The 14,971-nt window shown below is 40.6% G+C and overlaps 1 protein-coding gene across 1 annotated transcript in view; it reads left to right on the top strand.

Moving 5' to 3' along the window:
- Positions 1-14,971, top strand: part of DLGAP1 (DLG associated protein 1) — an 884,156-nt gene that overhangs the window by 619,727 nt on the left and 249,458 nt on the right. The window contains exon 5 of the mRNA XM_042911414.1: positions 6,448-6,662. Within this exon, the coding sequence (XP_042767348.1) occupies positions 6,448-6,662 (215 nt within the window). The remainder of the gene's footprint in view (positions 1-6,447; positions 6,663-14,971) is intronic.

A 14,971-nucleotide genomic window follows, 5' to 3' on the forward strand; every position in this document is an offset into this window, starting at 1 on the left:
GATGCCCAACTGACTGAGACACCCAGGTGCCCCGTAGAACATTTATCTACTTTAATGAGCCGAAGATCCTCAGCTAAAATACCGCTGCTTTTTAATCCCCAATATATTTATGGCTGGCCGTACTTTAAAAGTAGCCATAAAGAGACAGCTTTCTAACCTTTTTCTCAGATTTTTATGATGTTTTGAAGTCCACAAACTATATTCACACACATTATTTCTATTCATTACACCTCTATTATCACCCCCATTTTAGAGATGGAAAATCTGAATCAAAGAAGTGAAGTGACTTATCCAAGATCACACACAGTGAGTGAAAACAAAGCTGTTGTTGGAATTCATTCATTCATTTAGTGTCACGTTTACCCAGAAACCTCTGGTCTTTCTGGCAATGTACTAAGCCCTAGAAATAGCGAAGTAAACAGTAATAAGTGTGCCCCCCCTTTTCCCTTTCAAACCCCCCCACCACCACCTCTGTGACTCAGCACTGCACAGAGCAGAACCTTCATGCAGCCCAGAGGCCCCCTCACCCCCACCTCTTGGCCTTGACAGCCCTCATACATCTGGAAGGCACAGGTTTGGGGTCAAAGTTTTAAAACAAAACAAAACTTTGAATACAAAAATAGTTCCTAGGGAGGTGTTTCTTTTGTTTGTTTGGTTGGCCGTTTTTTTTTCCTCTCTAAAATTTCTGCTTTGTAAGCCAAAAAGAGGCATTTAGGATTAATCACTGGGAAGCCAGGTAAACTTCCGGTGGCCTAAAGGCTGCAGGCTTCCCTCTCAATCCTGCAGAATAGAGATGAGACCCCAGGACAGAGAGCTGGGAGTACTTCCTGATGGGAACTCTCACTTAAAATTGATGGGAGTAGACAGTATATTAGGACTTTATGTTTTCGCTTAATATATTTCAATTATTCCTGCCCCTCCCTTGAGAAAGAAAATTGGAAGCAGGCATCAGAGTCTTCTTGGAAAGCCAATGTCATCCCTTGGGGGGGTGGGGAGGGAGTGTGTGTGTGCTAACAATAGTCCAGAGCTCCCCAAAAATACCTTTGCTGAACACTCCCTATGCTCTTGGGCACATTACTTCATTTAATCCAGGCATAACTCTATGGGTAGGAAACAGACAAGAAAATTGAGGCCTGTACCTAGTTACTGACACAGCAGGAACTCAAACTTGGGTAGTCTACATGTAGAGCTCACACCTCTGACCCTCCAGCAATACTGCTTACCTCATTTCAGTTGCCTTACCTAGTAGTTGGAGAGATGACACAAAAACACATAAAACAAATAGTGTATGTAAGTGCCATTGTGTGATTATGCACATTAAGTGTGCAGAAGGAAGATGTGAATCAGGTTTGGGGCCATATAGCCTTCAACACAACCATACAACTCAGCCCTTGTAACTTGACATTAGCCACGGCCAATGTGTAATGAATGGGTATGGTTGTGTGCCAATAAAACTTTATTTGTAAATACACATGGCAAGCTGGATTTAGTCTGTGAGCTATAGTTTGCTGACTCCTTATGTATGCTATATATATGCTATATATATATATATATATATGCTATATAGCATAGATTTCAATAAATCTATGCTATATAGCATATGATATGTGCTATAGATTTCATTAAAAAGATCAATTTAATCTGGAACAGTTGGAGGGAGCTTTAGAATTTCTGAGTTCAGCCTGGAAGGAAGATTTGAGACAGTCTTACAAGACCCTACATGATCTGGCCCCACACCCCTAGCCTTTCCTTGTATCACTTTCCTCTTGCTGGGTACTCTCCAGTCACACTGTCATTTTTGTTCCTAGACTTTAATTACACACCAATCTTATTCTTACTCTAGGGACTCCATGCTGGCTGGACCTTTTGTCTGGAAGCTCTTCCCAGCTCTCCTCTAAGCTGGCTCCTTTGGTCAGCAGATCTCCTCTGGAATATTACTGCTTTCCTAGTGGCTTCTCCAAGGAACGAGTTAAAGTAGTCCCCCTCCAGCCACTTTGTTACATTACCCCATCGTATTTTCCTAATGGCATTTATGATTCCTGAGATTATCTTGCTCATTTATGTGTGTGCTTAGCTATTATCTGTTTCTTCCTGCACTGCTTCTAGAACGTATGCTCCGTAGTGTGAGATCAATATTTATTTTGTTCACTGTTGTATATTCCAGGCACACCCAGACCATGGCTGGAAAAGAAACAGGCAAAACATACTTATAGATATAAAGGAAGAAGGGAGAGAGACAAAGAGAGAGGCAGGGAGGAGATTGAGAAAATGCAAGCATGCCCCATTAGAGCATGTTTAATTTTCTCCTGTTCCATAACTGAACAGCTACAATTAGAATGACCCATCATTCAGTGCCCATACACTATTTCATTTAAGAAAACATCCTCATCCTGTAATTAGAAGATGATAGCACTTGGTTATGGTCATTCCTTGGTCAGAAGTAAGTCTTCTATACTTGTGAGCTATGACATGTGGTCTAAATTATAGACTGGCTATTCTCGAAATAGAAAAATGCACACTAATCCTCGTTTTGTTTTCTCAAAAACAAAGCTCTCAATTGGAGTTTAATGCTTAAGCATAAGCATTAAAAATCAAACAATTTCTTTACTCTAACTCATAACAACTACAATATGGATTTTATTACTGTTTCCTTAACATCCGTTGGGTCCAACCACCCCCAGGGTTGGTGCAGACAAGCGGGCCATCTGGCTGGCCTGTCGTCCTCAAGTGCCCAGGCTGCCTTTCTGCCTGCTCCAGCTTCCTCTCCTCACCAAGACTTCTATTCCTTTAAACTGCCAAGACCATTAATACTGAAGGCTTTCTCAGACAGTTGTAAATTTGAATTTCCCTACATTTTTTCTTTCTGTGCAACTGAGGCAGAAAGACACATCAACCTTTGACTAGATCACAACGGTGGCTGTGCCAATGACTCTCCTTCCTCTCTTTCCAATCAAAAGGGAGCAACATGGAGACAGACTTATCAGCCCAGACATGGCGCCAGCAAAATCCACAAACTTGTTAGGTTCACCCTTATCTCCTTAGTTACTTCTTCACCATTTACCAAATCCCTTTGTCTTATCAATTCTTCACAGATTTATTATTTCCTTGTCTACAGGGTATAAAAGTTTCCTGCCCCAGTTGCTTCTTTGGATCTTCATTCTCTTGTGAAGGCTCCCAAGTACATGTAAAAAAATAATAAAATGAGTATGCTTTTCTCTTGTTAAAAAAAGGGGGCGAGTAACATTTCCCACTTGGGCCCCTTACAGAGGGGTATGCCACGGTCTCCTCTTCTGCTTTAGAGGTGGAAAGAGTCAGAATAAAAATTCTGGCTCAATCATAACAACTTCAGTGACATTATTTTCCTTCTCCAAGATCTTGATTTTCTGTTTCTTTACACTTTTCCTACAACTGATTTCTGCATTATTTTATAGGTAATCTTATTGTCGGCTACCCTTAGGTCTATGAATAATGTGTTAATTTTTAAATTCCATTCGATACAACTTCTTAGCTGCTATCATTTGCAAACTGTTTCATTGAGAGGTATTCAGATTAAATACTTTCCAGTTGGTTCCCTTGGCAACAGATGCAACCTGTTTCTCATATAAGTTCAAGTTTCTACCATAAACTAACTTTGGAAAAAACATCTAAACAGCAATTTGCCATGTTTTGTTTCATAAGTGATATGACCGGATATAAGTTTGTCCTTGGTCTCTGACATATTCCAGAGACCAGTGCTTATTTAGGAGCTATGCATCAGTGCTGAGAAATGGCAAACGCTGTGTGCATCATCTGTGACCCTAAGCTGTACCGATTTAATTTATAAAATGTAATCGCTAAGCCAATAGTGAGGTTCTGAACATGATCATACCTTTACAATGAGTCACCTGCCAATTGAAGGAAAACAAGACTGTTCCAAACGTTTATAATTTCACTGAGAAATCTTCCTTGTTGCTATGGTGATTTTGATGCTATTTAGCTAAAGCAAAAACTCCACATTGTTACTACCATGATTAATAAATGGCAAATGAATCAGATGCAATGGATTACGAAGGTGTCATGGGACTACAGTTATTTGGTTCCGTAGATGCCACACATCATGGCCCAGAAAGACAGACAGCATTAAATAGTGGTCAAGAGCAAGTCCTCACGAGCTGCCAGGTCGGAATTCTGCCCCTTTGTAGCTGAGACTTTGGTCCTGTTACATAACTTCAGTTTCCTCATTTGTAAACTGGGGATAATAATAATAGTACCCTTCAGCTGTGTGGATCAAATGAGAGAACATTTACAAAGCACTTAGAACAGTGCCTGCACATAGGAAGTGCCACTTAAAAATCTGTTAAAATAAACAAACTGCATAATGAAGCTTAGCCTAACTTCACTGGTAGTTTTCCAAATTAGAACTCACAAACCACTGTTTCAGGTCCATAAGTAGCAGCATCTCTTCAGTCTGATGTTTCTAGACATAAGCTTTCAAATTATGCAAATAAAGTCATAATTTAAGGAGCAGAGTATAGTGCTTTTTTTATTTTTATTTTTTTTATTTTTTTTTTTATTTTTTTTCAACTTTTTTTTTTTTTTTATTTATTTTTGGGACAGAGAGAGACAGAGCATGAACGGGGGAGGGGCAGAGAGAGAGGGAGACACAGAATCGGAAGCAAGCTCCAGGCTCCGAGCCATCAGCCCAGAGCCTGACGCGGGGCTCGAACTCACGGACCGCGAGATCGTGACCTGGCTGAAGTCGGACGCTTAACCGACTGCGCCACCCAGGCGCCCCGAGTATAGTGCTTTTTTTAATGGAACATGTATTTTCACTTCCTAGAACTTAGACAACATTTAGAAACCTGTGTCTAATATGTGTATGTGTCATCGTGGACAATTTTACGAACCCTTCAGATGTAAAATTGATATATTACTAATCACAAAATTTAGGTTAAGAAAATTCTGATCTTGGGAGTCAAACCAAAATGCTTTAAATGCCAGTGCTGTGTGTTCTTTGGCAAATTCCTTAAGCTCTCTGACTTCCTGTTTCCCATCTGAGAAATACAGAAGAAACCTTGCACAGAGTTGTTATGCTGTTAAAATAAGACCCTCTAAGCAAGTTGCATAGCATAGTTAAATGTTAATAATGAAACACTGCATTATTGATGAATAATCCGTAAATAGCATCAAAATCTTAAATGCCTGTTTGCCTTCTCATTGAGACTTGGCCAGTCCTTCCTGGCTACTCCTTCCCCGTCACCATTACTGATAACTCCTACCTGCAGTCTCTCTTTGGTGCATATTCCATTTATGGCACCATACCTTAAACTTGCTGGTGTGTTGATTTGGAACTATTCCCAAATGCGTTTATGCTCTGTCTTCTCATCGCTGTTATAAATACGTTAAGGGCAAAAACCAGCCTCCTTCTTCTTTGGTGTCTTTTCGTTAAGCCCTGTGTACCGTTCCACACACTGAAGGCTGATTATTGCTTCTTAATGGATGAGAAGAGTGGTCATTGTGCATTTCTTTTACTAAGTGAAGGAGTAATGAGATCCTAGTTTGAGTCGGTGTGGAAATGGAAAATCTAAGTGGAACTGAAGACAAAGTCATAAAGAAGCCTTCTATAACATAGTGTAGTGCTCTGCTGAATTCAAAGGCAATGACTGTAGAAAGAAAAAGGAGCAGTGTGCTGAGAACATACTCTTGTGTGGTACCCCCAAAGGGGGACTTAGAGTAGGATGCAGTAAAGCAAGAGGAAAAGAACAATTCAGATAAGTAGCTTTACCAGGTAAGTACAGAATCTCTTCAGGCTTGGGGGTGCTCGCGCGTGCGTGCGTGTGTGTGTGTGTGTAGTCAGAGGCCAAGGATAATTTAAATTAAGAAAATGTCACTGGCTTTCATGAGGAGATCATTGGAAACCTTTAAAGACTGCTTTCAGTAGATCTATGGAGGCTGAACCCATTAAGAGGCGTTCTGAAAGAATAGGTTTTTGGAAAGTCAATGCAACTGGTTTAGGAAGCAGAGAAACTGGATACAAGACAGTGGAGACGGACAGTGTGAGGACGGTGGAGATAAAAGTGAAAGTTTCTTAAATTTTAAGTGACAAATGAAAACAAATAATTGAAAATCTCAAATAAAACTATTTCCCTTTTCAACAGCGTTCTTATTGGCATTATTTCTTGGAATTCTTATTCTTACTGGCATGAGAAAAATGAGAAGTAAATCAGAGGCCATGGTTTTAGTTTTTCCTAATACACAGGATGTTTTAAAGATTGAGACGTGGAATGGCACGTATTCAAATATTTTCAAACCAACTCTAGTAAGACACCATTCGTGAAAAGTAAATGTCTGAAGTTTTAGATAATTTATCTCTGTCACCCACGTTCGGGGTCCTACCAAAAAATCAATAAAGGAAAGAAAAGTGTAGGATTTTATTAAAAATGAATTCTCTGTTTTATATCTGAATAGGTTCCACAGGATGAATGGACAGGGTACACCCCTAGAGGTAAAGACGACGAAATTCCGTGCCGAAGAATGCGAAGCGGCAGCTACATCAAGGCCATGGGAGATGAAGACAGTGGTGACTCTGACACAAGTCCCAAGCCTTCTCCCAAGGTTGCTGCGCGAAGAGAAAGCTATCTCAAGGCTACTCAGCCATCCCTTACAGAACTCACCACACTCAAGTAAGTGTTTCCAACACTACACTTCTGGTAGTCCAGCTCCTTGTATTGTCACCTAGAATCCGATCGTGGGACCCCCCAGAGTAACTGGGGCAAGAGACACCCTACAGATGGAGCAGTGTGATGCACTGAATGGCCTAGTGATTTTGACGTGGGTTCTGACTTGTGTATCCCAGTGCCTTCAAAGACATGGGCACCCATGTATATGCTGCATAGATCATAAACTGAACCACAAGCCCCAAGATGAAGAGTTTGAAACAATCCAGAATGGCTTCTGAAATGAATTAAGATTTCTGGTCAATGAAAAGATCTATGTATCTCAACTCTTGGGTGTTTTCTTAACCACTAAATCTGCAGGACAACTCTTTCCTATGAGACCTTTGAATTTTTCAGATAACTGAGTAATACAATAGAGCAGATGATCTTGGAGAAGCTTATAGAAAGTGGCTATGCTTAAAATTTGGATGATATGTGAAGGTTCTTGATATAGGTTTTTAAATTTGGATGCTAAATGCATATAATTTGTAAGACGTTAAAAATGGATTTGGGGGGACACCTGTCTGGCTCAGTCGGTGAAGCATGTGGCTCTTGATCTTGGGATTACAAGTTCAAGCTCACATTGGGTGTAGAGATTACTTAAAATTAAATGTTAAAAAATGGTTTTTGGTTTTGAAAAATATGATTATAAGTAGTCCTTACCTCTATTTGTGCTATTTGTAAATACAGAATAGCACTGCAAAAGAAACTACTGAAATTATTTTAAGCAAAGCCTGATTTAATTTTTAATATTATTTATGGAGAGTAAATCGGAGCCTTGGAATATATCAATGCTTGGATCATCATTTGAAAAATATTTTGTGGATGATTTGTATTTTTAAGTGCCTTTTTCCCCTTGTATTGAGGAAATACATACTACTATTCATGAATTTATATTATGCTACAAAATAAAATATTAAAACACAAAATAAATAAAATAGAAAAAGACCAAAACCATCAGGCTAAGGAAAACAAACTAGACTATTAAGCTAAAACACTGAAAAACAGCTGACTATTCTATGATGGAAACTTACTTAAATAGCAAAGTAAGCTATAGCTTAAAACAGTGGACAGAGTCCCCTCACAAATTTTTTTCAAGGGGTCATGTGGAACCTCTCCAGATCACCTCAATAAAAAATTAATGCCAGTGTGCCTGGGTGGCTCATTGGTTAAGTGGCCAACTCTTGATCTTGGCTCAGGTCATGATCTCACGATTCATGAGTTTGAGCCCCACGTCGGGCTCTCTGCTGACAGCGCGGGGCCTGCTTGGGATTCCGTCTCTCCCTGTCTCCACCCCTGCCCCATTCATATTCTCTCTCTCTCTCTCTCTCTCTTTATCTATCTCTCTCTCTCAAAATAAATAAACTGAAAAACACTTTTACTTAATACCAATGACATTAGTAAACCAACCCAAGAAAGAAAGCTTTTTTCTTTCCTTCAGCCTCCAGTTGCCCTTCCTCTTTGCCTTTATCATTGCAAGTATCAGTTTCCTCGGGCTGCCATAACAAAGTGGCTTGAAACAACAAAAACTTGTAATGTCACAGTTCTGGATGCCAGAAGTCGGAAATCCAGGTCTCGGTGAGACCTTGCGACGCTCCTTGAGACCATGCTCCTTGAGAAACTTGTTGAGAACAATCCTTCCTTGCCTCCTCTCAGCTTCTGGTTGTGGGCCGCCAATCCTTGGCATTCTTTGGCTTCCAGCTGGAGCACTTGAATCTCTGCCTATCTCATGTGCGTCTTCACACAGCCGTCTTCTCATCGCACCACTCACATCGGATTAGAACCCTCGCTAATGACCTCCTCTTCACTTGATTAAATCTGCAAGACCCCTATTTCCAAGTAAGGTCATGTTCACAGGTACTGGGAGTTAGGATATATATATATATATATATATATATATATATATATATATATATATACACAGAGAGAGAGAGAAAGAGAGAGAGAGAAAGTAATTCAACCCATAACACTGCCACACAAGGTAAAAGTTGATCATGGAAATGAAAAATAGAAACAGGTTTTTGTTGTACTTTGGCACACCTCGTGGAGACTCAGAAAATTAAATGTACCCAGTCAGAAAAAAAAAAAAACAAAAAACACTGGATTTGTAATAAAGGCAGTCTGCCAAGGTGGTTTAAAATGAGGGTGGCCAAGGATAACTTCTGGCAAATATCTTCTATGGACTTTAAAATATCTCTCCACTAGAGCCAAGGTGCTAATTAACATCTTCCAGAAGAAGCAAAAGAGGGAATGTTTTGCGCAAGAAAGTCACTTAGACCTTCAAGAGCTCAGTTGCCTCAAATGTATACCAAGCGGTGGGACTCTGCAACCTACAGAGTCCCTTCCAGAACCTTAGTACCCCCTTAGTTTATCTATCAGGATGCATGTGTCACATTGGCTGAATGACACTTTAGGTCGCAGGTAATGAGATACAGCGATTGCCGCTGTAATAGCCAGGTATGAGGAGAACTGAAAGGAGCAGAGCGTAAGAAAGGCTAGAAGAGTGCTCTGAGGAGGCTGAGGACTGGGGGGTAGGTGCAGAAATCACCTCTCACACATGTGCCCTGGTCTACTCTTCTCCCAGCTTCAAGGGCTGTGGGCGATCCACTCTGAAGTCATTGGAATTCTTCCTTGTTCATCTTGCTTCCTACATAATACCATCTTCCTCTCAAGCCCAGGGCCCTATTTTTACAACCCTCGTATACTTCCTTGACTTCTCGGAAGTTTTAAGAGCGGCAGTGTTGAAGAGTTTTAAGAACAAGACAAACACGGAGAGTGGCTAAGCTGTTGGTGGAGGTCAGCTACTTGGGACAGTGAAATCAGTCACCGAGCTGAGTTGGTGACTATTCTCTTCCTCCAAACCTATGGAAATGCAACATGGTAACCAATTTACTATGGGGACCCCTGAAGAATTGAGAAACTTTTTTCTACTCAAGATGAAAACTCAGAAACTCAAGATGGAATTTCACCAAACCATCTCTATTCTTTAGCAAGCAAGACAACATCTGACCATCATTCAAACGTGCCTTTCTTCCCTTTCCTACTATTCCATTGCCCAGGCTTACTTCTCGTGGTTCCATTTGTCTCCATTCATTCCTCCCTCACCTGGTTTAGGGATTCCATTCCTCATTACAGTCTACGTATTAGGCTTCCGTCATACATAACTCCAGATGATTCCTAGTGAGTGCTAGTTTAATGGTATCGGAGGTACACAAGAAGACAAAGGAAATGCACTATGGAGGCAAAAATTCCAACATGACATGACTTATAATCAATGCCGTCTTCCATTCCTTAATGATGTTTTGACTCAAGACCATTATTTCTCTAGAAGTTCGAAGCATTTGGTCCCTCATGAGAAAAAAAAGATCCCCATATCCTGGAATTCTAGTTCCCCAAAAAAGAAGACTATATTTTTGTTCTTACTTCTTTGACATTTAAGTCACTTTTTTTCCTCCTTCCTCCTCAGCAATTCACAGCTTTAGGGATGAATCATAGCCATGAACCAAGATAACTAAAATTAGCCAAGTGAGATTAGGGCAACATTTTGTTGGAGGTTTTCAACTCCTATCTTCTGTCAGAAATGTTGGAGAGAAAGCACTTCCCTACTTTCTTACATTGTTTCTCTCTTTTGTATTTTTTAAAGGCATCTTGAGGGTTTATTTACGAGGGTTGTTTTCATCACCCACTCAGTGTTATTGTGTCCTAAGGTCAGTGGAACACTCTAGAGTCATAAGCAGGCTTCAGACAGTGAACTCCATCTTGGGGCTGCAAAATTCCTGTAGCTACTCACTGAGGATCATTATTTCTTTCACTCTCTTGTCTCCTTCCACAGCCAGTAATAAATCCCTTCACCCCACTGCTAGCTTTCCCTTCTTTTGTTATCACCCAACGATGAACTTGAAATGGATTATTATCCAAGAATATTACCATTTTCAAATAATGATTTCTGGATGCTGAACAGTAAATTCTCAGGCAAGTCGAGGAGAGGTTTGGGGGCCAGAATTCCCTCAAAGCGTGTCACCACAGCTTGGCTCTAATGAATTTAACTCTTTTAGTTGGATTTGTTATAACTTGCTATTTATTTTAGCATTGAGACTACAGCCCTAGTTAAAAAATCATGGCCAAATCCCATCTTGGACTTTTCCCCCGCCCCTGATATTTTATAGAAAGAACTTTCTTAAAAGCTGCTATTTAAAAGATTCTCTATTTAAATTCAACTGTCCATTAATCCTAGGCAAATAACACGTTAAAATTTCTTCATACTTCTTTATCTCTTCATCCAAGAACTGAGAAAACTTTTCTCCTGGAGGAAATAATCTCTAACATTACACACTTTCAAAGGCCTCTGAAATCGACAAGGAGGGCCCCAGACTTCTGTGCACGTTTGATTTTGTGGGTAAGCAGGTAGAGCTCCTAGCACTTTTGATAAAATGTCTAACAAAAGGCTTCAAGCAGGTTCATGTTCAGTCCTCAATGTCTTGAAGGCAGTAGTTTTGTGTGTTCAGAATGGCTAATCCTCTTAATCTGCATTCTTTTCCTGATCCTGAACTTCTTTTTTATGTATATTGGTGAAACACTAAGTAGCTGTGTGGCTTTGGCAACTGGTTTAATGTCTCTGAGCCTGGCACACACACACCCAAATTAAATGAGAGGCTTGGGCTCTTAGCATGGATGGTACCGCTTAGATAACTCTCATCACCACTCCCCACCCTTCCTGAACCCCCAGGCCCATGGCAGACAGCATTACCCGATCCCAGCATTAATGGATCCCAGTACCCTTCCTGCTGAACACAGATTGGGCTTCAGAACCCTTCTCAACACAGTTCTCTAGCACTCACTTCTCATTGACTAGTGATGCCAAGAAGTGCTGTCTCTCACCCACAGTCTCTAAGAGATCTTTCCCCACTATTGTATATAATTGTAAGGATGAGGCAGGGAAGAACTGGGAGTTCACAGTTTAAAGACAAAAAGATCAGCATTGGTAAACAAAATAATTTGAGAAGAGTTAGATGAGGCATTCTCCTACAACTGTAATTCTGGAAGTTTAAAATGTATCAGTGTTATATCAGGAACCCAAAACTAGCTTTTTGCTAGAGTCTCTGTTTTTGATTATCTTTGAATAAACTTCTTGCTCCCTTTTTTCTCTCTGGACACAGTGTTCCTCGCATTCCACAAGCCCCTCCTGCCCACCTGCGGTTCCCCAGGTGCCTTCTCTCCCCAGAAAAGGGGGACCTGGGGCATATGAACATGAGAGAATTTTTTTCCTAAGGATGTGAGCCGTGTTTAAGAACCTAGCCATATATATCATCCCATCTCTGTCCTAAGTGGTATGAAATGTCTCTGTTTTCCTTTGTTGTCTGTTTTTCCCACATGCTTTGACATTTCTCTCCTGCCTGACCACCAGTATAACTCCACATATAACGACAGACAATCTTTACGATAGAAGAGAGAACAGAACCCAACTGACCCTACAATATTGTGAATATGATTCAGTGATATAAACTCAAGATAGTTTCCCAATCCTTTCCTGACCACGGTACTTTCCTCTATTACATTCCATCCTCCCAACTCCTTTACCCACCCACCTTCCACAATAATAAGACAAGGGAAAAGGTTAAAGCTAAAACTCATTCACCTGCCCCTAGAGAAATTATCCAAATACCCTTCAACCCCTTGCTAGAAATAAGGCTCATAGAAAAACAAAACAAACAGTAACTGGTACAAGAAATTGCCCATTATAGTCAGCCCAGATCACCAGGCCAAGGTTAAGAAAAATCAGTCCCTCTTTGAGGTATGAATGCTTTCCTCCAAATGAGATGGGCATGTGTTGAGCCCTGTATCTATACCACATCCTGGTCTCTTGGGATATAATTGCTCTTTAGAAAAGCCTGTTTTGGGGCGCCTGGGTGGCTCAGTCGGTTAAGCAACTGTCTTCGGCTCAGGTCATGATCTCACGGTTTGTGGGTTCGAGCCCCACATCAGGCTCTGTGCTGACAGCTCAGAGTCTGGAGCCTGCTTCGGATTCTGTCTCCCTCTCTCTCTACCCCTCCCCCACTTGTCCCTGTCTCTCTCTCCCTCTCTCTCTCTCTCTCTCTCTCTCTGTCTCTCTCTCTCAAAAATAAATAAAATGTAAAAATTAAAAATTAAAAAAAAAAAGAAAAGCCTGTTTTGGAAGGACACTTGCATAGATTAGACTGTCCCTACAATGACCATGACCCCAAAGAGGAAAGAACTGCTTGCATATCTTTGAGGGAGGTGAAGGAATGAAAGGAAATTCAGATACATTTTAGAGAGAAAACATGTTGACTCAGGCTTGCCTTGAGGTAAAGGAAAGAAGGGCCAAATGACCATTGGGTCAGAGATAAGGAGGCGTTGGCTCATGCCTGAAGTTCAAGGGAGAAGCAATAGGCTTTTAGGAGCCTGGGTCCACGTCCGTCAGGACTAGTGTAATAACAAACCCTGTACCTATATCTTTTCTGTGGCTATACAGTATGTCACCTGAGCTGTCTTCTCATGACCAGGCAAGGCACCAAAGACTGGAGAAACATGAGCAGGGGAAGACCCCAGAAAAGGGTTCTGGAAATGAAGATTCCCCAGTCCCCTCCTGCAGTACCGATCAGCAGTGCTACCCACTGGCATGCCAGGAAGACTTCTGTTTACCGAGATATTTAAAATCCTTTATCCTGCCTGTCTGCTGGCTACCGTGCCTTCAATTTAATATCTACATTCCCCGTTAAAGCGCAGACAACCAGGTAACAGAGAACACCCTAATTATAATCAGAAAGGGTATTCATGTAATCACTCACTCATTTATTCAGGACCTTTAATATTGAAGTCCCTGTGGGAGACATTTATACCTTGGTTTCAACACATTTATTAAATTCTTTACTAATTTCTGGTTTTCCATAGTCAAGTGGAAAATATATATACATACACACACACACATATATGTATATATATATATAGACACACACATGCGTTTGTTTATAAATATATATTTATATATAGATGTTTTTATAAATATATTTATATAAATACAGATATTTTAGAGACATAAATATACCCTAAAAGATACTCTAGAGTATATAGTTGTGCCCTAGAATCTAAGAATGGTGGAAGAAGGCACTACAGAGAAGAAATAAACTAAAAATTCAGAGGCCAAAGGTATTCAAGTTTATCATTTTGTCCAGAATTTTTTCTGGTCATAAAAATCTACTTGACATGGGGAGAGCGTTTTCTTTCTTTTTTTTTTTTTTTTTTTTTCATTGCAGGTTACTATTGTGTCAGCATAGTCCGTGTTATTAGTTTGGCTTTTGTTTTATATCGTTAAAGAAATCCTCCTGGTTCGTCTCTGAGAGCAGCACACTTATGAAGGAAAGAGAAAAGCTACTTTAAAGGAAGCCTAGGCAGACATATTAGGAGGCGCCTCTAATCCTTTTTGGAAGCAGGTTGGGTGTGAGTCCTAAATAAATCCATCTTTACAGAGAATGCATATGGGACAGGAAAACCACTGACATTCCTGTATATAAATAAGAGGAAACGACATCAAAACTACAGCCCAAGGAACTTAAGTTAGCTGCAAGGGGAAACTTCTAATGGCAAAGTTATTAATCATGGAATAAACCAAGTGGGGATTTGAAGACAAATGTTTCCAGGCACCTTTTAAAACAACCTGAACTGTCCTTCTCTGAGAGCTTTGGTAATTCTGCCGACTTGGGTGGAACGGACAGAATGTCTGTGTGAGATTTTCCCAGCCTGTGGAGTCTAAGTTAAGTCTAAGCCGAAGACCAGCACGATGTTCTTATCATGTTTATTCATCTTGGATTTTTACATGAAGCATATGCAAGAAGATGAGATTTCTAGGCACCCAAATAATGCACTTCTCCTTGAGTACGTCACTGCTCTTCCTGACTCTTCCATTTCTGTCACCCGAATTACCATTTTCCTAAATTCTGTCTTGAAACATTGCAGCTCAAACTCTCACCTCTTAGGCTTTAAGGCTTCCCTCCTCATTTGAATGACCACAACGACCCATCTCTCTTACGGGCACCAGCCTCTCCCGGCAATAACTCCTATAGACTTCCTACCAGGTCACCGAAACATCACCTCTGAATTCCATTGTGTCCCTGTACTTAGTCCTCAATGGGCACATGTTAAGATGAACACACAAAACAGTATGACAAGCAGCACTAATGATTACTGAAGTACTGAAGTCTATCCTTCTGAGACCAAATATTTGGCTCTCTCTCTCTCTCTCGCTCTCTCTCTCTCTCTCT

This window comes from Panthera leo, chromosome D3, assembly GCF_018350215.1.
Source record: "Panthera leo isolate Ple1 chromosome D3, P.leo_Ple1_pat1.1, whole genome shotgun sequence".
Lineage (NCBI taxonomy): Eukaryota > Metazoa > Chordata > Mammalia > Carnivora > Felidae > Panthera > Panthera leo.